The 26,458-nt window shown below is 40.6% G+C and overlaps 1 protein-coding gene across 1 annotated transcript in view; it reads right to left on the bottom strand.

Moving 5' to 3' along the window:
- Positions 1 to 218: 218 nt before the first annotated feature.
- LOC101853508 overlaps positions 219 to 26,458 on the bottom strand; it is a 31,048-nt gene continuing 4,808 nt past the window's right edge. The window contains exons 5-24 of the mRNA XM_005089538.3: positions 25,532 to 25,665; positions 23,794 to 23,924; positions 22,042 to 22,134; positions 21,454 to 21,609; positions 19,942 to 20,084; positions 18,101 to 18,215; positions 17,300 to 17,407; positions 16,775 to 16,948; positions 15,362 to 15,552; positions 14,204 to 14,373; positions 13,400 to 13,571; positions 12,844 to 13,105; positions 12,529 to 12,647; positions 10,261 to 10,393; positions 9,682 to 9,798; positions 8,483 to 8,626; positions 8,232 to 8,312; positions 7,299 to 7,403; positions 6,178 to 6,348; positions 219 to 3,001 (exon numbers count right to left, since the gene is read on the bottom strand). Of these exons, the coding sequence (XP_005089595.1) occupies positions 1,562 to 3,001; positions 6,178 to 6,348; positions 7,299 to 7,403; positions 8,232 to 8,312; positions 8,483 to 8,626; positions 9,682 to 9,798; positions 10,261 to 10,393; positions 12,529 to 12,647; positions 12,844 to 13,105; positions 13,400 to 13,571; positions 14,204 to 14,373; positions 15,362 to 15,552; positions 16,775 to 16,948; positions 17,300 to 17,407; positions 18,101 to 18,215; positions 19,942 to 20,084; positions 21,454 to 21,609; positions 22,042 to 22,134; positions 23,794 to 23,924; positions 25,532 to 25,665 (4,159 nt within the window). The 3' untranslated portion in view covers positions 219 to 1,561. The remainder of the gene's footprint in view (positions 3,002 to 6,177; positions 6,349 to 7,298; positions 7,404 to 8,231; positions 8,313 to 8,482; positions 8,627 to 9,681; positions 9,799 to 10,260; positions 10,394 to 12,528; positions 12,648 to 12,843; positions 13,106 to 13,399; positions 13,572 to 14,203; positions 14,374 to 15,361; positions 15,553 to 16,774; positions 16,949 to 17,299; positions 17,408 to 18,100; positions 18,216 to 19,941; positions 20,085 to 21,453; positions 21,610 to 22,041; positions 22,135 to 23,793; positions 23,925 to 25,531; positions 25,666 to 26,458) is intronic.

Here is a 26,458-nt window from a genome sequence, read left to right as displayed (position 1 = left end):
AGGCCACGAATGTAAAAATCAAACGCACTGTGAGTTAAGGAACCTACAGCCCACCAATCAACTTTGAGATCTATAGGGGGAACGTAGATGAAAACAGAACATAAAACAAAATTCGTTAAAACCGGAAGTCTCGCTGTCATTTCAAGTAAACAACAATTAAACAATAAACTAAAAAAAAGAAGCTAAAGACGATTGCATAGCACCCCACCACATTCTAATCTACAATGCATAACGTCCATGAGCAATAATTCCAAGGAAAATTAGTATCCAACCAAAAACAATATAAAATAAATGTGGTCATCTCGCAACACTGGACGTGGAAGAACTTTGTGTCAAACGATGAAAGATAAAAGATAAGCATAAAACTGATCCATGTCTTCAAGAAGTGGTATTGGCTTTTGCTGCTGTGTATTATTTGCTTGAAGAGTTTTCACCAAGGACGACATTGTACGCAACCACATTGCCTATCTCAGAATGCCAATAGAACTCAATTCAAAATTTGTGAAAGTGTTAGCGCTGAATCACATGGTTTGTCTACAATGAACATTTCACACAAGTAAGTTAAAGAATAAATTAACAAATGCCAACAGTTGATTAAGTCATGGTAATCTTAGGGCATTTGAGGGAAAAAAAATCCACAACTCGGTCAGCAAATACAATGGACAAGGCAATTTACCAACTGTACAGGAATATATTGCTACTGGTAACACCAACTATAGGGAACGTTTCAGGGACAGTCAGGGATAACAACACGCATATATGCATATCAATGAGCGCACACGAACAGTTCTCTTGATATGTTGGCCTTGTGTTCGATGAGGTTTATTTCTACCCATAACAACAAGTTACCACAAATCGCTTCGACTTACAGGTAGACAAACGCGCTTGGGACCAGAGTGAAGGAAAGGTTTTGTCCTGTACCGCATCACAGTAGAAGCAGGCAGAAACAGTCGTCTGTCAATGCTGATACCGACTGTTGAGGTGCTCAGAAGAAAAAAAATATATATAGAATGCTTCTGTACTCATGAGACTTCAGTAGTTGGGGAAGATCCCGCTCCTTCTACATCAACATTTCAAAGTAATGTTAACATACGTACTGGGGACCAAGGTAATCTTCACAGATCTTCAGTAAACTAGGTATTGCAGACATCCCATTTCTGTGATATCCCTGCAACAAAGGCTTTGGCTCACATGAGGTCCTGCTCAGCTTCAACATTCAATCAAACAATAGAACATACGGTTTTTCTTTGACCGGATATGAGAGCAAACAATGTCCGCTCAGTGCAAACAATGTCCGCTCAGTGCAAACATATCACACTCTTCAATACGGTACTGAAATGGCATGAGAGAAATAATTATACTATTGAGAATTTCAATTCTTCAACTTGTCATCTGTAAAAAGTACTCTTACGGCCCTGAGAAAGCTGAGAATTTATGGATGCAAAAATAAGCGCCTTTCACAAGCTGCTATGTTAGCATTAATAAACCTGTGAAATAGCCGTAGTTTGCTACATTTTTGTGTCCGTTTCTTTTTCATTCTTAAAAGATTGGTGGACAATCGTTACGATCTAAACAAGTCTCTGTTAGCACCGACCAGCTCAGCCTCATTGCCTTCTCCATGTTCCCAACCACTGGCACTTTCACTACAACGTTCTTCTTCCAAACGATCAACAGTATTGTACACCTCGTCATCACTTGCAAACCTATTGTCCATCGTGACGTTATCAGAGAACCTCTGCTCAGCCAAATCTGCACTAGCGAATCGGTTATCCACGTCTTCTCCTGAGCCCAGCTCAAGGATTTCCTGCTCCTCCTCATCAACATTGACAGCAAACTCGTCCGCAACGACATCCCCATCTCCAGAGATGATGTAGTGTTCGTCGTAGTCCTCGAAATTGTCGTCGTAAAAGTTCTCACTGTCAGAATGACCCTCACGGTCTGAGTCACTATCTTCTTCGTTTTCCTCATTGTCACTGGGGACGTAGCCATTAGCAAACACCTGACCTAAACTCTCCCCGGAGCTGTTAGGAGTGAGAGATACCTCTGCACGGTTCTCAACTTGTTCTGGGATCCTCAGAGGCTGGTGGTGCCCTCTAGAAATGTACCTGTTGAAAGATTCATGTTCTCTGATCGATGACTCGGTGTCCGGTGAGTACAGGCCCACTGCCTCCCTTCTGGTGTTGGGGGCGTGGAGGTGGCCAGCAGATAAGCCCCCAATATCACAGTCTGGGACAGGAGAAGAACCTTCTGGAATAAGTCCAGTCGAGGCTCTCAGAGTATTCGCCTCCAGCAAACGTCCATAAAGGGCAGACCTAGGGTTGTTGTCCTGCTGCCCTTGAGAGGAAGGGCTAGCGGTGGAGGTTGGGGAGTCTGTCAGAGCAGCAGCATCAGATCTAGAGCCTCCACTTATGCGAGTCTGCGTCAGCTCATGGATCAGGTTGTCGAACCAGTAGACTAGACTCCTGCTGGCAGTCGCTCGTTGGTTGCTGTCTGCAGGTGAAGGTTCAGAGGGTAATGCAGAATCCTGAGGACCTGGCCGGCTGTTGATGGTTCTCAGATCGCCCAGCTGCTGAATAAGATTAGCCTGGTCGGGGGTAGGACCACCACGGCGGATGGCGTTGCTCCTCTCCAGGCGAGACCTCAAATAACTCGAGGAGTCTCGCGGAGAGTTGCGCTGCCAACGGGAATCACCTGCTGCCCCTCTGAGGCTGTCCGAAGCAGGAGATGGCAAATTCAGATATCCTACTGAACCCATATAAGAGCTGGGAAGCAGAGGGACGATATTGTAGGAAGGGGAGGGCAGAGCCGGTTCTGATGCAGATCCTCCGGCAGCTGTCGTAGCAGCTGGGGTGTCTCCTCCGCCTGTCGAAGAACTCCCACCACGCAGCGCTGCTTCTAACGACGTCTCGTCCTGACTCACGATGAGAATGTTGTTTACAGTGTCGTCATAGCTGTGCTCCATCTCGCAGGCCTCTGACCTCTCCTCCTCTTCATCAGGCTCCTTAGAGAAAAGAGAATGTTTCACATTGAGAAAAAAAAAAGAAAAGAAAAGAAAAAGAAGCATATCTCTATATATTATACTTTTGAAAGTTCGTCACTTTGGCCGCCTAAAACTTCCGAACCACTTAACTTTCGAATTATTATTTTTTTAAATAGTAGAGGGTTTTACGGCGCTTGCAAATGCATAAGGTCATATGAGCGCCAAGGGGTGGGTGTCAACAGAGAAGTCTTTATAGGGAATCAGACTTAGACTGCTCACCTCTCTAGCTTCAACAGCACAAGGTCTGCTTTGGCTATCAATGCACCCCAAAATAGCAGGTCACAAGAGAGTGACAAACATACAAAAGAAGTAGATGAAAATGACAATAGTCAGGATCAGGAAAGAAAAAACAGCAGTTCCCTGTTGTAGATCAGGCACAGTTATGAGCGTGACATGAGTCAGCCCATTTACAATTCTACTATGCTTGAACGAGAAATGTCCCCCCCTTTGGGAATGGCCTAAAGACACTTCAGTCAGTGGCACTGCCCCAGGGGTGACTTTCGAATTTGCCAAAATTAATGGCGGTTTAGCATCATTAAAAGGGTGCACAGTTTTATTGAGGAGCCTGAAGTCACTGTAGTTTACTTTTCAGTTTTTCATTAGTTTCGATTAGATCTAATCTTGGGAAAGTCTGTCTTCTAAGACGCCATTGTAAACAAGTGAGGCTTCCGTTCACATGGAGCGCCCACACTGATCCCACAATGAGTTGACGATCGATTCTTTCGAGTCCGTTCATCAAACGGGACACCCAGCTAGTAACAAAATAACTGCCATTTTCAGCTGGGAGAAAACACGGTAAATCTATGGAAACAACACCGGCTAGGCAAAGATTTGAACTTTTGTAAAATAAGCAAAAAACTTGGGGGGGGGGGGGGGGGGGGAGAGGGAGGCTTCTTCAATGTCTTAATTATTTTCCAGGGCGACTGCTAACCCGGCTTTTCAATTTTCCAGGGGGGGCTAATTCGTTTTCCAGGGGCATGTTACATAAAAATGACAGCGAATGCTCCATTTTTACACACACACGCACACACACACACACACATGTAGGTACATTATATCCAGTCAACAACATGTCAGGGTGGCACTGGGATACTGTGCGACTTATATATTTCAGTCTGTTTAGTTTTAAAAAGTGTTTTACGGCACTTGCAACACAATAAGGTCACATGAGTGCCTAAGATTAGAGGTGTTACCAGAAAGTAACAAACATAAAAAAGAAGGAGGGGAGATAAAGACGACAGATGTTCGATAGGAAAGAAGAAGTAAACCACACCAGAGCACCCGCCAACCACCCACTATTTCAGTCTGTTCTTACTTTTATCGATATTTTCCCCTCATCATATTCGCATATATAAACTATATAAATATGAATCTTGTTTTGAGTCTGAGAACCTGGCCTAGAACCAGAATATCCACTGTCAAGAACCAGCTAGGGTGTCAAGATTTATATAATAAACGTCAAAAACAAAAATTATTGCTCAAACTCAAAGTAGAGTAATAACTTAAATGGCTCAAATAGACCTATTTCAGGGCGAGAGGTGTAAAAACTGGGAGGGCAAGATGCAGTGACACTGAAAATCTGTGAATCTTGAACAGAAAGCTAAAGTATAGATATAAAATACATGTAATTTACTATCACAAAAAGGAGAGAGAGAGAGAGAGAGAGAGAGAGAGATCGAGAGAGAACGAGAGACAGAAAGAAAGAAAGAGAGAGAGAGAGAGAGAGAGAGAGAGAGAGAGAGAGAGAGAGATAGAGAAGAAAAAAGTGTGCACTTGATGAGGTCACACCTCTATTAAAAAAAACCCAAAAGACAATGAAACAAACATACTCTCATCCATCCAATGAAACACGAACCCTTTGGTTAAAAAACACAGCCTACAACAAGGTATGAGTATGATGACGGATCCCTATTCCACACAAGGCCTGCACCAAAGCACGCTTTGCAGGAAGCTCTAGATCAAGTAATAATAAAAAATCTGACTAAATACTAAAATTTGCTTCCAAGTTCAGTTTTTGTCATCAGATGCTGCCTTCAACCCCACCCCTTCCCCGACTGTATCTTTAAAAAAAATAAATTATCCCCCCATTCGGGAGCCCTATATTTCGCAGAGCTGAGACTTTGAAAGAACTTTGTGGATCCCAACAATTACCGCACCGTTACTCACAATCTGATGCGAACGCACCGGTTCACTGACCGGTCACGATGGCGAGCCTGACAAGACAAGGCGTTTATATAACTTTCTTTTCTTTATTTTTTTTTTCCCGCAAGTGACAGCACCGGACAAATTCTGATTTATTTTCATGGCCACACAGCATTTGTAAAGCACAACCTGCATGTTACAAATGTTGGGTTAATCAGACTGGTACCGGCAAATTTCTGGATGGTAATGAAAGCGAAAGTAGATCGAGCTTCCGTACCACACATAACTTCCGCTTGCCGCCATAGCCGCCTGTTCGCGTGAAACGTACTCTCAGACAGGGAAAAGTCAAATGAATATATCAAAATCACGACCGGCAAAAATGAACCCAGGGACATTATCCGACGCGGGGCGATTTACAGATTTCCTCACATTCCCGGGGCATTCTCGGGTCTCAGCGATTTTTTTTCAAAGTCCCAGGGGATTCCCGGGGCCCCTGTATTTAGCAATTCTTCTATTCCAGTACATTTCTGAATATTGCAGCAAAATTGTGAATATTCCTTGAGCATGCATGGAATGAGTAAACAACCCGTTAATATCCATATATTGAGAAACATTTCTAGCACTTACTGAGCTCTCTAAACCGACAAGTTGAAATCTCAATCACAGAAAAAGAAACAAAGTCAAACAAAATACAAAGGTTTGAAACATCAGGAATTTCTGAAAATACTCTCAAAAGGAATCCTTTTTTTTTTTACAACTAAAGCATTAGAAATTTCAGGAAATACCCATAAAAGGGACCCCTCTTTAAATCTGAAACATGCATTTCCAGAAACTCCTATGAGGGAACCTTCTTTAAATCAGAAACATAAAAAATACTCCTCTTAATATCATAATTGCATAAATGCAAAGTATTGCGCAGTCCAGAAACACTTCTAGCAGAGAGCCCTTGTTGCAACTGAAGAGCACAAAAGCCAAGTGTTGCGTCATTTTGTCACCTGGAATTGTTCATCATCCTCCACCCATTCTCCGAGTTCCATGGCGATCCGTCGATACCGAGACTCCCGCAGCACTCCTTTGGCCCGCAGCGTCTTCGGGTGGTCGGGGCCCATTATCTCCTCACTGAGTCGAGCCCACTTCTTGAAGTACTGGTAAGACCTCTTGTAGTCCTGTCATAGAGGCATAGGCAGAAAATTGACCAAAATCATGAAATCGACGTAACCAGTATTTTTCTTCCCCTTTTGGCAATTTTGATCAAATTTCAATTTTTCACTCAACACTCTTTACGTCCATTTAATAATACATCGTTCAATCAGTAATACCTCGACTTCTATTGAAAATAAATGGGTAAAGTTTTTTTTATTGAAAGCAAGATAAATGAAGAAGGTTTAAGATGATACCAATAACCCCACTTGCCCAAAAGTTGACGAGTGCCCGATTCCACTGCACCGTAACACATATGAATACGAAATTTGTTGTGGTGTAAAGAAAAGCATTTTGAGACAATAGCCGTCATTTAGAGCTGGGTAAAAAGCAAGACAGGCAGGAACAAAAGAGGGATAGTAAAGACGTAAATAATACCAACCAGTGTAGTTTACCCTCCAATCACACAAGTGGTGTAAGGGAATAAGCAAAAAGTGTTCAACTATTATGAAGGAATGAAAATGTTATCCTGCTAAAAGCTGTGCCATTCAGAATTTCACACAATATAAAGTACACATCAGCCTAAACAACAATTAGAACAAATTTGATTTTTACAAAACCCAATATCTGTATTCACAGATCTCGGTTTGATTAAGCGGTCATTACCAAAACGATGTTTGAAGCAGTGCTGGGACTTTTATCACATGAAATATCCTAGTTATCATTTTAAATCAAATGTTCTGCTACTTAACCTTGTTTCTACTGATTATAAGATATATATATATATATATATATATATATATATATATATATATATAGAGAGAGAGAGAGAGAGAGAGAGAGAGAGAGAGAGAGAGAGAGAGAGAGAGAGAGAGAGAGAGAGAGAGAGAGAGAGAGAGAAAGAGAGAGAGAGAGAATGAATAAAGTCTGAGAAATGAGAAAGAAACCAAAGCAACTGTATGGCACATGTGCTTACCTTGTTGTCCTCATAAACAATACCGATGTTAATGTACAGCCGTGAGGTGAGGATGTGAAGCTCTCCGTACATCTGCATACACAGCTCCATCGCCTGATTGTACAACTGAAACACACAACATGCAACAAAACATTATTATGGTAAAACATATCTTGCAACACCTCAAACTGTGAGCTCACTTCCAAATTACAACCGTAGCAACAATCGGAAGTCATCCTGAAATATTTCAAATTTTGAAAAACTATTGAAAGTTGTCTTAAAGCACTAAATTCATGTCCAAAAAAAAAAAAGAAAGGAAAAAATCGGATATGTCTCTAAAATGGCAGCTTGCACTGTGTGCTTCTCAGGAAATTGAACTTGTTTAAGAAAGCTATCAGGTCTGCTGGGGTAATAATATAGATTGCAAAGCACATTGAGCTTGCCATAGAGGGGGAATTGGCACTATACAAAAGCTATCTATTATTATATGTACATGTTTTATCTCTTAGATTAGAGCATGGGAATTCACCTATCAACTTAGCACTTGAAATCAACAAACTCAAACACAAGCACAACACACCGAGGCCTCGACAGGAACCTGAAAAATCCGACCTCCAGCTTGTTACCACATCAATTCAGGAAAACCTGGGGATTGGGAAAATGGCTCTACCAGAACTTCCCCCAATGTGTTCTTTGTGTGACTATGCATACGAGACAGTGGAACATTACCTTTTCCACTGTACAGCCCTAAATGACATCAGAGCTACCCTTCTCCCTCCGAGACCTAACTTCGACAACACACTCTACGGAACATTACAGCAACTGCAGCAAACCTGCACTTATCACTACATGGCATTAGACAGAAGGGCGAGAGCCCAGATGTTGCTGGATCGATAACAACAACAACAACAACAACATGAAAATGGCTCCAGGCCAGAAACATGCTAAAGTTACCTTCAGTTGTTCCATGCTGCCTCTTGGGGCCAGGACTCCCTTGGTCATCAATGCTTCAGCAAAATGGCCCATGTCATTGAGCTGTAAGGAGAAGCAAGGAAGGGTTTTTTTTTTTAAAGCTCAAGATTTGTCCTGGGTAGTTTATTTCTCAGCTCTAAAATATGTTTTCAGAATGAACAAATTCATCAAAGAAACTTCCAATCCCCCTTGCCTCCCCTCCCTTCCGCATGAAACTTAAAAAAATAACTCACCTCCATGAATATCTTAAGGGCACGGTCGATGTACTTGTTTCCCTCGACAACAGCGTCAGGACCAGAGAGCTCCGACCCGCCCCCGGAGGCCTCCCAGCTCTTCATGTTGAAGGCGAGACGCATGAGAGACATGCCCAGCTTGTACTGAACACCACCGGGAAAAAAAAGAACATTTGTGAGGCAGCGTGGTAAATCAGGCTCTCGTCAATTTTGGGGCATGTAGAGTTATTGGTATCATCTTAAAGCTTGTTCACTTGTATTTATTAGGATGAAAAAAATATCAATTTTTCTTGAATACAAGTCAAGATATTTGCGAAAGAAGGAGGTGGAGGTCACCGGTTTTCAGAGGTAAAATTAGTGAGAAAATGGCTGCCAAAGATTAGTTATTTTCTTAGCCTTAAGAGTCCGTGGTAACTGAAAATTTTAATTTTTTGTGCCTTTAATCAACGTTTTTCAGAAAAATCCACACGGAAATGAGTTCTTTAATGGGCATGAAAGATGTTGAGCCAAAAAACAAAAATTTGATAAAAATTCATTAACCGACAGAAAAATGCAAGTTTCTTCACTTTGATTATTTTGACGAGAGCCTGATGCCACCACGCTGCCTCACATATGACTTTTGAGAAAAGAGAAGGACATCAACAAAATAATGATCATTTAGTGCTGACTGACTGACTGATTGACTGACTGACTGATTGACTGACTGACTGATTGACTGACAGGCTAATAGGCAGACAGGCAGGCAGGCAAGCAAAAGAAGAAAAGGGAGAAGAATAAGGTGGACACTATGAAAAAAGTAAAAGAGTTAAAATCCCCATGTCGATTATCCACAAACGTTCAAGTCAGCAAGAAGAAGAAACTACCATCAAGTGATCCGGTGATTTTGAGTTACAAAGATAATACAGAACATAGTCAATGCAGCACTAATGGCCGCCTGTATGAGCCAATCACCGGCACAAACTGCCACTTCCCATTTCTTCCTTCTGTTTGTTTGGGTTTGTTTTTTTCCATTATAGTGATACTCTATGAGACAGCCATCTGTCTATTACGTTTCATTTTCTCTTCGACAAAGGGCGACTGTCTGGGACAATTTTGACCACACAGGAAAAAAAAAAGTCATCAGTGCTAGATAATGAAAACACTCTTCAAAATTACCAAGCGAACAAATCTGAGAAGAATTTCACAATAAAAATAAATACCTTGTGGTAGGGTCCAGGTAAGGTTTTTCTAATGTGGATTGATTTTTTGGCATAATGGATGGTTTTCCTCAAATCAGGCAACTGACTTCTTGAGACGAAGTCATTCAGCTTCAATTTCTGGAGAAAAACAAGGACCAAATAATTGAAACACAAAGATTTAAAAAAAAAAGACTTTGAGAACAAATTTTCTGGACATTAATTTTAAACAAAAACTCATTTTAACTTTGAGCACTTTTAAAAATTAAAAAATTGAATATCCCAACACATTTGAGGAAATATAACATCTCAGTTTGCATTTCCTCAAATGCCAGAGGTTGCATAGCCACTTATACTTCAGCACAATTGATTTGATGTTTGATAAATGAAAGACCTGTACAACAGAAGTTTTTTCATAAGCAACAACACAAACGCCTAATTTTAGGATTACTCATTTCAATATGCTACAATTTTTGCTTTAGACATAAACTTCTTAAATTTAAAAAATCACAATCATAGTTAATCCACAATTTAAAACCGAACTTCCTTTCATGAAAACAAAAATGTTTCCAGACTTTGACAATCGGTATTTCTCAGACAGACCTCATCGTAGATCTCTGACATTAGGGCGTAGAGTTCCACCATGCGATGAGGTCTTGCCCCAAGCTCTTTCTCCTCTATCTTCATTGCTGTTTTCAACAGTTCCAAGGCATCCTGATGCTTCCCAGCTTGAATTCTGTTTGTAAAAAACAAAAAAACAAAAACAATATCAATATTTACTTTTTTGTCAACCACAGTGGAAACTACTTAAAAATGCAAGAGTAAAACAGAGCTTTAAACTGGGTTTTTCTGCACTACTGACAGCATAAGGTCACACTAGTCCTGAGAAATTTCAGAGAAAAGTAAGGAGCTAGATTCTTTGTTGTCTGACATTCTGCAGCCACAGTAAAGGCAACAGGAGGAAGTCAATACAGTCCAAATTGTCCAACAACAGCCATTGATCAAGGAGGGCAGAGGTGTTTGTCTTACACAAGTGGACTCTTGGACAGTGGCGGTATAATACAGATAAAAATGTGAGAGGGAGATGAGGAAGGGGTCCTTTGCACAGGTGATTGTCTTGGACAGGTGGCCATTAGAGCAGGCTCGACTGTACTTCTTGACTCTCGAGAGAAAGGTTCTTCATCAACAAGTGTGATGCCTTGTGGCAAAAGCTAAAATTTGATAGAAACAATAAGGCCTCAAACTCTTCCTACACACCCAAACAAAAGAGGGAATGAAAAGGGACAGCAAAAAGGGAATGACAGAGATGCCAACCTCAGAAAACCGAAATGGGTATTGGGAAACATGAAAATGTGTATTTTCAGGGGTAAATGTGTATTCCCCACGACCGACCGACTAACCAGTAATAGTAAAATGTTCAGGGTGTCCAGCAATATTTCCTGAAAATAAATTACTAGCTCACCAGCTCGAAAAAGGGAGCACACACGCGTACAATATACATGTATCTAGTCAACAACATGTCAGTGTTAATGTCGTACTGGGGTCTTGTTTGACTTAACTATTTCAGTCTATTTTCCTCTCATTATTAAATAAAAAATAAATCCTGCTTTGAGAGTTTGGAAGGGCCTAGAACAAGAACTTCGACTATCAAGAACCAGTCTGGGTGTCATGATTCATATTATGAACTGACAGAAACAAATTATTGCTCAAACTCAGAGAAAAGCAATAACTTGAATGGCTGAAGTAGACCCATGCACGGTGAGAGTTGTAACAACTGTAGTAGGGCAAGATGCAGTGACACTGAAAATCTGCCAGTCTTGAACAGAAAGCTACAACATACACTGTAGGTATAATTTACTATCACCCATCCAATGAAAAGCGAACACTTTATTTCAATAACACAGACTTGCAAAAGTATGAGGGGTCCCGATTCCGCACACGGCCTGCACCAACGCGCGCTTTGCACAAAACTAATCAAAGTTCTGAAATGTGCTTCCAAGTTTTTGTCCTCTGGTGTTGCCTTAACCCCCCCCCCCCCCCATAGTATCTTAAACCCCCCCAAAAATCAATAATCTCCTCCTCTATGCCGTAGTCATATACTTCGCAGCGCCGTTACTCCCACCAAAGACGGTCTTTGCTCACCCGATGCCGTTATTTATGATGCGAACGCGCGCAGGTTCAGTGACCGGTCACGACGGCGAGCCAGACAATCTAAAAATCGGACGACGCTTGTATTTTCTTTTCTTTTTTTTCCCCACAAGTGACAGCACAGCGACGAGTCCGAGTATTTCTTACATTTAATTTGCATGGTGACATTGCGTTTATACTGCACAACCTGCATGCCACAAATGTTGCGTTATCAGACAAATGCTGGCAAACTTCTCCGTGGTAATGAAAGCGAAAGTAGATCTTGATTTTCCCGATCGAGCCTCGGTGTCACATACGCTTCCGCCTGCCGCCATAGCTGCCTATTCGCGTGAAAGTGAAACGTACTCTCCGGACGGGGAAAAGCTGAACGAATATACGATCGCCACCGGCAAAATTTAACTTACTGACCACATCGGACTTGGTTTTCAAATATTCCAGTTCTGCGATGCTGATACTATTTTGACAAAAGAAGGGACTTGAGATAATTAGGTTTACCCGCCCAAGCTGAATCTCGTATTTTTTCGCATTCCAGGATGCGTATTTTTTCATGAAAAGTCGTATTCGCGTATTTTCGGCCAAAAATCGTACTAAAATACGTAAAATCGTACTGGTTGGCATCTCTGTAATGAAAAGGGACAGCAAAGTGGCACTGCAAAATATTTTTGTGGGTGGCAGAAAATGCTGAAGTTAGTGCAAAAGTAGCTGATGGTCAAAAACACTCACGTGACCCGACAAACTTTCTCATATCTCAACGATACGGCTGCTTCATTTGCAGAGTCTGCCTCCTCAAAATTTTTCAGAGCTGCTTCATAACTTGAGATCATTTCTGAGATAGGGCCAATCTGCAAAGAGAAAGATAAGCTCAAATGAAATGAAGCAAAAATTTGTTTACTTGTAAGACTTGCATAACTAAAGTTCACTAAACTGCACACTGCCAAGCTGCAATTAATTATTGAAACATTTGAAGTTTCCGAACAAGTGGAATGAATAATTAACAAAAAGTAAATGCAACTGAACAGAATGCAGCACAATGATTACCTTTCTCCAGTAGGCCATCAGCTGAGAGCTGTACTCCTCCTGGTAAAGCCGGTCGAAAACTCTCCAGTCACAGAGACAATGTAAGAGGTGAAACTTGTCGTCCAGACATGCCAGATGGTGCGGGTACTCTTCCACCATTCGTGTCATGTCAGGGTGGAAGCGAAAAAAATCAGCCAACTTGGAGTGCCAAAAAAAGTAATTGCTGGACTTCTCTGTCTTTCCTGTACCGTTTTTGTCATCCTCAGAGGACACTGTCAAGTACCTGCAATTGTAAAATTATAATTGTGAATGATTTACGCCCCCATCAACACAATTTCGATCTATATAGGAGGCAGACAGTTTCAACCCTGAGAGGAATACAGTGTCCCAGCAGACAAATGGAGATTTTTTTAAAAAGCCAAGAACAGCTCTCAGACAATCTTTGTTCTCTAACTCCAGCCTGTTAAATTATGCTTGACATTCGCTTTGAGATCTTGTTTCCATGTGGATCTTAGCCTTCCTCTCTTCCTGCTCCTCTGGGAAAAAAAACCCACACCACGAAACAGTCCAGTCTCACCGTTTCTTCACAGCCTTGCTGAGAGCTCTGTGGTAGAAGTCCAGCCTTCCCTCTCGACTGTCCCCGTACGGTCTGACGAAAGGCTGCAGCGTCTGGAACACAAGCTGCCATCTCTCTTCACTCAGAACTCCTTTCTCCTTGTTGTTGTCCTTTTCTCTGCTTTCTGTCTCCTCTGTAACATAGACCCACATAAATCAAGCTGGTACAAATTCTACTGGAATTTTTAGAAACCTCTTCAGTGAGCATCCTTTGCAAAATATCAACACTTTAGCCAATGGTATTTTTGCTAGGGGCAAAAATATTCTCTATAAGCTTACATAACAAGGAAGATATGAGTGCCTACTTTCTGAAGCCAGATGTTCAAAGGAAAATGAAAACCACTCCGGAAATCTTATAGCAATGAAAAAGAAGACTCCTGCAGCAATAAGACAGTCAAAAGTACATTTACAACACACAGGAGAAATTTATGAGTATATTAATGCAACATACACAGAACCAGTGAAATGAAATAGGATCAACATAATGTGACACCCTCAGGACACCTTTTGGATGGGATTGTCTTTCCCTTATCTTTTATTGCATCTGTGACAAAGACACACAAATTACTCATGAAGAAATGAGACCAACGAATTAAAAGACTCGCAGTTGTAATAAAATTTGATCTGTGCTGAGTAATACAGTAAGATAACAAGACACGGTATTCATCTTGTCTCGTCTTGTTCAATCTTGTTTTACATAAGCGTTGAACCTAATCACTCAACACACACACAAACACACACACACACATACACACACAAACCATACCTTTTTCTTCAAAAGGAGAGGGTGGCTTGATGGCAGTATCATCTGCCAGTAACTGCCGCAATTCCGTCTCATTGAGCCCGGCTGCTGATGTTTCCAGCAGGCACAGAGTACCAACAAGCAGGTCTCCCTCTTTGCCTGTTTCCAGTCGGTGCAAAAGTTGGTCGAATAACCTGGTGACAGAACAGGTAGAGTTAAGACTGAACACCAGCATAATTTATAAATAACAATTTTAAAAGGAGCCCTGATACTGTCGAGACTGGAGACCTGCATACATTTAACACAATTTTGTAAAAATGAAACATTAGGAAAACTAGTATACATCTATAATCATAAAATAGCACACACACAAGAAGAAGAAGAAGAAGAAGAAGAAGAAGAAGAAGAAGAAGAAGAAGAAGAAGAAGAGGAAGAGGAAGAAGAAGAAGAAGAAGAAGAAGAAGAAGAAGAAGAAGAAGAAGAAGAAGAAGAAGAAGAAGAAGAAGAAGAAGAAGAAGAGGAAGAAGAAGAAGAAGAAGAAGAAGAGGAAGAGGAAGAAAAAGAAGAAGAGAAAAGAAGTACAAACACAAGATAAAATATTAGAGCAGAGATCTGTTTCTTTAAGCTAAATGAGCACCACACTTAACCCCTCTCTCTCATTCCATACCGTCAAACCCAAAAAGAAAGAATATGGAAACCATTTACTCAGTAATCGTAAATCTGTAAATGAAAGAATTCTAAATAAAAACAATGCTGAAAATGTTCCCATATACAGTTTGTTTTGTTTTTTTTAGTAGAGGTTTTACGGCGCTCGCAACTGCATAAGGTCATATGAGCGCCAGAAGATTAGAGGTGTTACAAGAGAGTAACAAACATAAAAAAGAAGGAGGGGAGATAAGGACGATAGATGTTTGATAGGAAAGAAGAAGCAAACCACACCAGAGCACCCGCCAACCACCCACATATAAAGTTTTGGCTAAATAAAATAAGACATACATAAAACACAGGCAAAAACACCAAATGGAATTAGGAACTGGAATTCAGACTTATATTAGTTTCATGCAGTTCTCATTTACCCTAGAAGAAATAAGACCAAAAAAACCCAAAACGAACAAAACCAATCGTGTTCTTGAGCAAAACAAAAAGGTATGCAGGTTTCACCGAGAAAACTGGTAGACTCACAACAGCAAACTATCAGGGAGCAGGTCAATCTTCTCGGTGACCGCCTCCTCTCCCTCCACCAGCCTCAGTTCCAGGCAGGCCAAGGTCAGCCAGAGAGGGTTCTCCGACGACGGTTTATCCAGCAGACTGTGCATCTGCCGTGTGGTCAGCGCCGAGTGCGTGTACTGAAGCAGAGTCTGCTCCACAATTCCCTAAGGAAATTTCCAAAGAAGAGAAAATGAGAGGAGGAACTCGTTAATTTTCTTCGAGTGCTCCATGAATGATCAAGTGGCTAGTTTTGTTTATTTGTTTGAACGAAGGGAAACACATCGACACAAGAACAGTCATTTAGGGCTAGGAAAATCAAGACAGGCTGAAATAAAAGAGATTCAAAAGAAGAAAGACTTACCAGTGAAGAAACTATCCGCTAACATGAGCAATGGAACTCATTCATTTTCTTCCAGTACTCAGAAAAGCGGGTGGCTTTGTTTTGTTTGAGTAAGGAGAAGCACATCCACACAATAATGGTCATTTAATGCAGGAAAAAAAAGCTAGATAAATAGAGAGAAACAAAAGAGGTAAGGAACAGAAGTTTGAGAAGTAGGCCTTACCAGAGGTACTCTCCATTCACCCAACAGTGCCCTTCCTCTGGGCTCCTAACTCTTTCTGCAGCCTTTCTACTGCTACTACTTGGCTCCTTCTTACTGTTATCTTTCAGCCACACCCCTGATCTTCAGATAGGAAAGATCTACACCTAGCCTTCTCGGACAAGGGCGAAAAATCTCGGACGACCACTGTGCAAGTTGCGCACGTTAAAGATCCCTTGGTGGTGTAAAATCGATAAGAGTAGGCTTCGGCCGCCACCCGGGCAAAATTCAAAATTTCCTACCAACTTAAAATATTTTATTAGGTGTGTCCCGCGCGCTCATATGACCTTACGCAGTTGCGAGCGCCGTAAAACACTTACCAAATCAAACAAACAAAACCTAACAGTGGCTTGTGAAGAAAGCAAAAACAATTTCAAGCCATGTCCATGACATGATTTTGATATGGGTGGTCATTGGGGGGGTTTTTTGTTTGTTTTTTTGTTATAAGTGTTTTACAGAGCTTGCAACTGCATAAGGTCATATGAGTGCGTGAGACACATTAAACATTTTCAGTTGGCAGGTCAATGGGTTAAATCCTCAAGCAAGACAATAATCCTTTCATCAAAGAAGGGCACAATGTGAAAAGCAATGGTGAGTCAAACCTGTCTAAGATGACCGGCCATTGTCAAGGGGAACAGAGGTGATCTTAGACAGGTGGTCCTCTTGGACAGGGTCATTATAATAATTTTTTAAAGTGCAAGGGAGGAAGTAGGAAGAAGTCATTTGTATAGGTGATTGTCTTGGAAAGGTGATCATTAGAACAGCTTCGACCATATTTTAAACAAACCTGCTTCGACGTGTTATCCAAAGGAGTGACCACAATCTCTAGCGGTTTGGTCTCTCTGCTCAGCAAGGCCTTGTGCACCTCAGAATCTGTAACCATGGCCACGACCAGTCGAACTTGTGGGGCCAACTTCCTGGGCACCCAACTGATTATCCTAGCTCCGTGCTCTTTGGTAAACTGAGGATGGGAAGTAATTTTTTGGGTGTTTAATCAAAAGAGCACACAATGGTTGTAAAACAATGGACTTCCCTATCTGACGCACTTTAGATTTTATAATAAACGGCTTCATCTCTTTATTCCTTGAGCTTGAGACAACGAGAAGCACATTCATAGGTATAATGGTCACTTAGAACCAGGAAAAAGCGAGATAGTAAAGAGAAGCCCATAAACACAGTAACGGTCATTCAGTTCTGAGGAAAAAGTAATACAGACAGACAGAAAACCAGTGCTTTACTCCATCCGCCCATGCAATTATTTTTTTTTTAAAAAGAGTAGATTTTAGAGAAAATGTAAGAAACAAAGTCTCACTTGATCAGCAGCATCTAGGAACAGAATTAGGGGTTCCGTGTTGAGGTTGGACAGCATACTGCAACACATCTGTGCTGCTGAGTCGAGATCTTTAGCGCAGTTGGAGGTCTGAGAAAGAAGACACAATATGGATGATATAATAGATGTATTACAGGGGAATTTTCAGAGAATGACACTTGGATTGTTACAATTACTTACTCTTTTAAAAACTGCTGTCCTGAACATAAATAATAAAACACGCTGGAGTAGTAAAGTGTTTCAAATATGATTTTTTTTTTTATGTTAAAAATTTTAAGTACATTGATGGTTACACAGTCTATCCACAAAGTTAATATATTTTTTAACTTTATGTCTTACAAACAACATCTCAATAACAAATACACAATAGTCTATTCAAATTGCTTCGGAAAAAATGGCTAGGTCTAACTCAAATATTTAAACAAATTCTACAACAGCCACCCTACATAACCAAAAAATAGAAAATTTGTTCACAAAATATGAACCTATCTCAACCATGAACTATAACAACAGATCCAAAGTCATTGTAATTTTTTGCTTTAGTAGAGGTTTTACGGCGCTCGCAACTGCATAAGGTCATATGAGCGCCAGAAGATTAGAGGTGATACAAGAGAGTAAAAAACATAAAAAAGAAGAAGGGGAGATAAGGACGATAGATGTTTGATAGGAAAGAAGAAGCAGACTACACCAGAGCACCCGCCAACCACCCGCTAGGTCATTGTAAGAACTAGAAAAGGTGCTGTGTAAACTAGACAAAAATAACAACAACCAAGTTGAAAGTACCTTTTTAGTCATGCCAGTTTCCCGTAACAACCGCTTCAGCATTTGCTCCAGTGAAGTTGAGCCCGGCACCGCTCCGACGAAATGGTAAAACACCCTCCACTTACCCTTCTTGTCTCTGAAAAAAAGCAAAAGCAGAATTACTTCAGCTGGGGAATGTAGGAACCAAGTATAAAAATAGGACTCCACAAAAAGCCAATGTTTCATATTCCTAAATTTCCAAGAGTCTGACGACTGAAAGTAAAATAATCAACGACTAAACTAAAAAAAAAAAAAGCAGTTTTAAAATTACTTTGCTGGATCAACATCTACAATTGATTTATAGATTAGATGCCAGATAAAGAGCAGAGGGAGGGAGGGAGAGAGAGAGGGGGAGAGAGAGAGAGAGAGAGAGAGAGAGAGAGAGAGAGAGAGAGAGAGAGAGATAGAGAACTTGATTACTTGATCTAGGGAACAACACCATAGCACTCCGGGCTTCGCCATTCGTGCTCCGCTCCCAGCTCCAATATCCACCTCAGAGTCTATTTGCTGATCATTCCGGTGTTCATTCGGTTAATAACTCGTCTTTCCATCCCCTGTACCATGCTGGTTCTGCCACTTCCTCTAAAGACACCCAGTTCTTTAAGTCGCAAGATTGGCGCATAGTCATGCTCAAGCTCCTCATCTTCAAGAGTGGTGGCAATGGCCTTCACGACATCCTTTTTGTCCATTTTAATGTCAGTATTGATAGGTGCATGGCTTGCCAGTATGTCTGCTTGTTCATTTCCCACCACATCCGTACGGCTTGGAGCATAGATCGTTATTTTTCCCGGTCTGGTTTCTTCTATGCCATGCAGCCACCCTTTTCTCAGCATGAGAGAGAGAGAGAGAGAGAGAGAGGGAGAGAGAGAGAGAGAGAGAGAGGGAGAGAGAGAGAGAGAGAGAGAGAGAGAGAGAGAGAGAGAGAGAGAGAGAGACAAGGAGTGATCAGAAAGCAATACGCATCCGTATCATAAAAAGTATGGCTGGTAATTGCTAGATATATTTTAAAAAAGGGTACAAATAAGAGTGTACTTTAAAAAATGCCAAAATCTGATACGAGAGTTTGAGATTCCCAATCCTCCAAAAGAGTAAAGTTATCAACTAAATAATGTAAGGTCTCCAGGCATCCTCGGCTGTGAGCAAAATATTGATATTCCTCAAAGGGGAAAAGGCATAACACTGACATGTAATAAAAACATGTCTAGAACACTTCTTACGTAGAGAAAAATCAACCATCTTTCAAAAAGTAAGTTACTTAGAGGATTTATTTGATGACAGTATCAACACAAGTTGATCATTCATCATCATCATCATCATCATCATCATCACATCCCCCTTTTTCTTGTTTTGTTGTTCTTGAAGCATAACAATGTGTACCATGTTGGCACATATATGTAACTTACAAATATGGGCAACAAAATCGGGACACATAATAATAATAATAAATAGCATTTATACTGCGCATTTCCATTTCCTAAAAGATGCTCAATGCGCATTACAATGAAAAAGACATCACATCTTAAAAATTGATCGACAGGTATGTACGTAAAACAAAGTATTATACATATAATATAAATGCATATGTGCATACAAAGGGAAAAAAACCAAAATAAAACCCCACAAGTTGATCTTCAAAGCTGCTAACCCAGACTTCCTCTCCTAGCATCTGCTATTGTTAATTAACAATTGAAAGGACAGACTGACATTAATAAAGATCTATTCATAAATATGATGGAAAAAAAAAGATCAGACATATTGACCGTCTTCTGGGAAGGAGGCACCCCTGTGCAGAAACAGACTTGTGAGCCAGTAAACATAGTTACCCTGGGGCACAGAGTTCTCCTCCTTCCACTTTGTTGAGCAGGGTGCGAGTGGCCAGACACATTGCTGAAGTTTTTCCTGAACCCGAAGCACCTAAAAGAATCAGTGGCACATCTCGCTCTTCTTTCATCACATAATTCTCCACCTGGGGAAAATACCAAACAAGCACGTTGGAAAATAATCTGGGGAAAATACAAAAAAAAGCACTTTGGAAAATAATCTGGGGAAAAATACCAAAAAAAGCACTTTGGAAAATAATCTGGGGAAAATACCAAAAAAAGCACTTTCCAAAACGATGTGGGGGGAAAACCCCCCCAAAAAGCACTTTTGAAAACAATCGAAGCCACGCTTCAAAATACAGGGTTACCCAAAACTTTCTCACACATCAGCGAAAATAAGAACACTTAGGAAAGAATCAAGTTATTCGGGGAACTTTATTGTTTTCACTTGACCCCAGATTTTGACCACAAGGTAGCACAACCTGACTTTCGAAAACCTGGGATAGAAGAATGCTATATGTTGGAAAACATGCCTCGAAAACAAAGAGCAACATTTGATTATCCAGAGGTGGTACAACATTCATGAACACTTTCTGCTCGGTATATCATTTACTTTGCTGTACTTTCTCTGTCCTCTTAAGCAAAAATATTATCTCAGCTGTCATGAATCCTTTTTATATTTAGAACATAAGCATATGGACGAAAACGAAATTGACTTTTCAAGGAGAAATACACCTTAAACAGACGCAAAAAAATTCTTGCTAAAATACTTAAACCAAGTAATGACTTTGGCAAGACAATAGATATAAAATACATGTTATGTATCGTGCCTTTTATATCTTAAGATACTCAAAGAATCTCATATTATTTAGAGTAACATGAATTTCCCTGCTGTCGACTCCCCAATCATCAAATGTGAAGTGACTGGATTCCAATAAAGATAGACAAAATGAATAACATAATAGAACAATTTATGACTGATTGTTCTTCTGACAGATGCGATCTGAAGAAGTAGAATATACAGAGTGGAGGGACAGATTGGAGTAATTGGAAACAATATGTGAGGTAGCGTGGTGGAATCAGGCTCTCGTCAAAATAATGAAATCGAAGAAAACAGCAGTTTTCTCCCTGCCTAGCACTTTTTATCAAATTTTTGTTTTTTGGCTGAACACCTTTTATGTCCATTTACAAACACATTCCTTTGAGGATTTCACCGAAATCGTTGATTAAAGGAACAAAAATATAAATTTACAGTTTCCATGGACTCTCCAGCTTTGGAATTTACCAGCTTTTGCGGCCATTTTCTCGCTAATTTTACCTCTTAAATCAGGTGACCCCCACCTGCTTCAATCCAAAATATCTCCACATCCATTGAAGATGGATGGGTAATTTTTTCATTGAAAGCAAGACAAATGAACAAGCTTTAAGATGATACCAATAACTCAATATGCACAAAAAATGACGAGAGCCTGATTCCACCACGCTGCCTCACATAGAATCTAACAACTTTCAAACCTGCTGCACTATGTTGTCTCTGCCCAGGACACTTCTTCCCTTGGACTGGAGAAATTCCAAGTGGGCTGTCTTTGCATATTCATCAGGATGACTTGCAAGCAACCTGTCCTCTCCACAGTAATCATAGGCGATCCGCTGCTGTACAAAATCAATAACCTGGAGGGAATGAAAATGACCATGAGAAAGGTTGGCAACCACTGTGAAAGTAAAATATATATATATTATGTATATCTTTCATGAGCATAAAGGTTCTTTCCATCTATTACTTTCTTTTTGCCTTTGTAGTTAGGTATCTCACTTTCAACACAAATTAAGGCAACTTAAGAAGTCTTTGCATCTTCAATAATTTAGGTCGGAAGAGCTCAAGACTGACGTTGACACAGTATTGCTTCCTTTTCCAAAACAGAAGTAAGCTGATTGAAAACGGAATTACAACTACATCTGTAATATATTTAATTGTTCAACACCAGGCGTGTTCCTTGATATGTATACCAAATATTTCATTTGCCACAACAAGCTTTTAACATCCGTCATAACTACAAGCCTTTCCCTTCAATGGAAAAATTCTAGAAAAAACAACAAACTTGCCTTCTGTTTTAAATCTTCTGGAAATTTGAGTATGGGCCTTTTCTTTGGGTCAACACCCCGGAATTCTGCAGTGTAGGAGACCACTCGATGTGGCTGCAATGACATAAGAAGACATTTTTACAGATTATACTCATGATCAGATAAAAAGTAATAGTAGTTAATAAAGAGTCCCATTATTTTCGTTATAAATAATCAGAATAGAAGTAATAGTTCTTAATAAGAGTCCCGTTATGTGTTTGCGACTTCAAACAAATGTAGAAAATGACAAAGAAAAAAAAAAAGAGAAAAAACATGAAAACTTCCAGATGCATTTACCCTATACAGCCGTTCCTGTCCTATTCATACATGCACGTGCACACACAAATGGAAGAGGGAAAAAAAGAACAGAAGCAAAGAAGAAAAGATGAAGAAAAGATGAAGAAAAGGGACGGCCTTGGATGACTTAGGCCTAGCCTTGGCCCTTTGCCGTTTCAGAGTTTACAAGGTAAGAGTACGACGGATCCCGAGTCCACACAAGGCCTGCACCAACGCGCGTTTCGCAGAGAGTTCTAGATCTAGTAGTAATCAAAATTTAAAATACGAATATTTGTTTCCAAGGTCAGTTTTTGTCCCCTGGTGTTACCTTCAACCTTCCCCCGAGTGTATCTTGAAAAAAAAAAAATCAATCAATAATTCCCCCCCATTCCGGAGTCCTATACTTCGCAGCACTCAGACTTCGAATGAACTTTGGTGACCCCTACAATTGCCTGTACTCATAATGTGATGGAACGCCCAGGTTCAATGACCAGTCCCGATGGCGAGCCCGACAAGACGCTTGTATAACTATAACTAAGTATAACTTTCTTTTATTTTTTACACAAGTGACAGCACAGGACAAATATTGATTTATTTTCATGACCACACAGCATTGGCCATGCACAACCTGCATGTTACAATTAATGTTGCGTTATCAAACTACTACCAGCAAATTTCTGGGTGGTAACGAAAGCAAAAGTAGATCTTGATTTTCCCTATCAAACCTTGGTACCGAACATACTTCCGCTTACCCCCATAGCCGCCTGTTCGCATGAAGAAACGTACTCTCTGTCCATAGAAAGCCAAATGAATATCACAATCGCGACCGGCAAAAATGAACTTAAAAGGGCTTTTTCGGATTTGGTTTTCAAATATTCTATAACTTTTATGTATTTTCCCGGGGCAATTTACAGATTTCCTCAAATTCCTGGGTATTTCCCGGGGCCTGGCAATCACCCTGCAGAATCAAGAAGTCGGTGGCTTATCTCTCAGAATCGGTGTATCGGTAGTTTGACCAATTTTTCGATCGCTACCCGGATTCGAACCCGAGACATTTGAAAGAGAGGCGAAAACCTTAACCTCTAGGCTGTAACTCTACATCAATAGCATCCTATAAGCTTGTAAAAAGACACCCCCCCCTCCCCCCCAAAGGACCTCAAGCTCCTATTGTTTCAGCATGATACAGATAAAAACCCCAGTCATTTCCAAGAAACACCACGTAAATGAAATGTGTATAACCCGATGTTTTCTACACAATGAGGACTGACTTGAGCAAAATGAAAGGAATATGAAGGATAAGATAAGATACGATAAGATAAGATAGTACTTTATTATCCCAGAGGGAAATTTTCCTTGGCTGTACAGGACCGTAAAAACACATGCAGGTATACATAAAAAAAAAAAAACCCAGCTAAGGACACCCTAGTGGTTTGCTATCAATTAATGGCAACAACTTACTGGAAATTTGTGTGAGATCTTGTCGTTGGGCCCACAGATCTTCTGTGAAGCAGAACTGCCACGAATAAAGCTGGACTTCACCTCCTCCGAAAGATTGGCAACAAAAGAGTCATCTCTGGAAAGGTAGATAGCTGCAACAAAGGACGAGAGAAGGGATGATTCGTCATATCTATAAAGCGACGAAGTAGTGGGATATTTCCTTCCTTTTTAATACAAACTAAATCAGCACAGCAACTTGAGTACAGTGGAGTTTCTACAATTCAGGAACAAACAAGAATCATCTGTTTCTATCTTTACTTTACTTTACTTTTTTCTTCCGCTTGTACCCTGGGGTGTCGCAGGGAGACACAGGCGTCTGTCTGCAGCAAGTCGTGTGGCCTGTAGGAGGGACATCCCATGATCTCTAAGGGTGTCTGCCACAGATTCACTCCATCGTCGCCTTGGTATTCCTCTGGCTCTCCATCCAGAATATTTAGTGTTGTATGCTCTCATGTTTCTATCATCTCATGATAACTTAGGCACCCTGAACTGTTTACCACCCCCCCCCCCCCCCCAATGTCCATGTTACTATTACACACAAACTGTTAAATGAAACAAGGTAGGCCTATATTTCATTAAAACTGTCATAGTCTGAACTAAAATTTGTCATAATGTGGACAATGTAAGTTACAGTCTTTGAGTTATTTGAAAAAAAAAGCAGAAAAAAGCAACAAAATAAAATAATCATTAAAAAAATAATGATAATTGCATGCACATATTCACATTTTACTGCAAGCTCTATGCCCTTAACAACCATTATTAACCAAGCAGACCCCAGAACACTCATATCTATTCTCAGCTTTCCGGGAAGCATACAGTACAGGCTACAGATTGCACATGCTCAAACATTAACAAACTGACAAGACCTTTCTCTCTCTATAGCCAGGTACCGATTCCCACCTGGGTGAAAGGAGGAAAATTTGTGAAAAAGTGCCATTCCCACGGACACAGCATCGAGCTCCTGACAGGATTTTAACGCACAACCTAACGGTTGCCAGTCAAAGGACCTAACCACTGAGCCATTGACACCACAAGAGCTAGAAAGCTTTTCAAAGATTAGTTTTAGTAAGTGTTTTACGCCACTTGCAACACAATAAGGTCATTTAAGTGCCGAAGATCAGAGATGTTACAAGAGAGTAACAAACACAAAAAAGAAGGTGGGGAGATAAGGACCATAGATGTTTGATATGAAAGAAGAAGTAAATCACACCAGAGCACCCGCCAACGTTTTCAAAGAGAAAGCTTAACTAAAGCTGATGTTAATTAATTATCAATATACTGATGTGTTACCAGCAGCACCAGCTCCTCACAGAGCAAGGGCTACAACATACACACAACACGTTCATACAAGTGCCATAGAATAGAGATCTTACAAGAGAGTAACAAATACAAAAAAGAAGGAGAGATATGGACAACAGATATTTGATAGGAAAGAAGGAGCAAACCACACCAGAGCACCCGCCAACTGCCCACACAATACAAGTAAGGTACAACCCACTCCCCAAGTCTTTTCATGCCGTGACAATCACAGCCAGCTGTTTCCAGGCGTACGTGTAATTCAACAACTATATTGTGCACTAAGACAAGCAATTTGAAATGAGGGGGGGGGGAGGAGGAGAGAAGGGACTATACTTTATTCTTTACTTTTAACCCTAACAACAGGTCATCACATATTGAGGAAAAAAAAATTCCCACTAACAGTTCAGATTGTCCTCCCTGAAGGCCCCTGACAACAGTTCCAGGTCCTCGTAGAGCAAGCCGTATGCCTCCTGATAATCCTCCACCACTTCCTCGGAGTATTCCCCCCACATGGGCACCCAGCCCAGGGAAGAGCTGGAAAACACAAAAGTTCGTCAATACTAAAGAAAAGCACATGGGTGACATGGGGTATTTCTTTCCACAAACAAAACAAAAAAAATTATAATAAATTTACATGTTGTGTTCTAAGTTGGAAGATTATGGATTGATCTCCCTTCCTCAACTCATTGATTGGATCTTTGACCAGTGGTTTATTCATGTGGCCATACATCCTCCTTCCTGTCGTACCTGTGGCCCAATTATTCATCCACTCTTCCTTGAGGTTTGACTTGATCATTTGGCAGCAGGTGGCAATAAATTTACACCCCTCTCCAAACCCCCCACCCCCAAACCCCTCCCCAACAACAAAAGAAAACAAACAAACAAAAGACAAATACAATAGATACTACGAAAGAAGTACAACGTATCACTTTAACATACCAGAGGCACCCACTTATCATTTAGAGCTTTAAAAAATACAACAAGAAAAGAAAAGACAGAAATAATAAACTACTAGGAACAAGGTACAGTCTACAGACCTAGGTGACATCCAGCCTGAGCATGCTTTTTTGTTTTAGAAGAGGTTTTACAGCGCTCGCAACTGCATAAGGTCATATGAGCGTCAGAAGATTAGAGGGGTCACAAGAGAGTAACAAACATAAAAAAGAAAAAGGGAAGATAAAGACGATAGATGTTTGATACACCCGCCAACCACCCACTGGCGGATGTTTGGTAAAAGTGCAGCACCGTACAAGTTGAGAGCGTGTGAAAAATCTTTGGCTTGATTTGAAAAGAAGTACACAGACGGAATGATGTTTCCTTTATTTTC

This window comes from Aplysia californica, unplaced genomic scaffold, assembly GCF_000002075.1.
Source record: "Aplysia californica isolate F4 #8 unplaced genomic scaffold, AplCal3.0 scaffold00006, whole genome shotgun sequence".
Lineage (NCBI taxonomy): Eukaryota > Metazoa > Mollusca > Gastropoda > Aplysiida > Aplysiidae > Aplysia > Aplysia californica.
The sequence above is the reverse complement of the archived record's forward strand: the minus strand, read 5'-3'. Positions and strand labels throughout refer to the sequence as shown.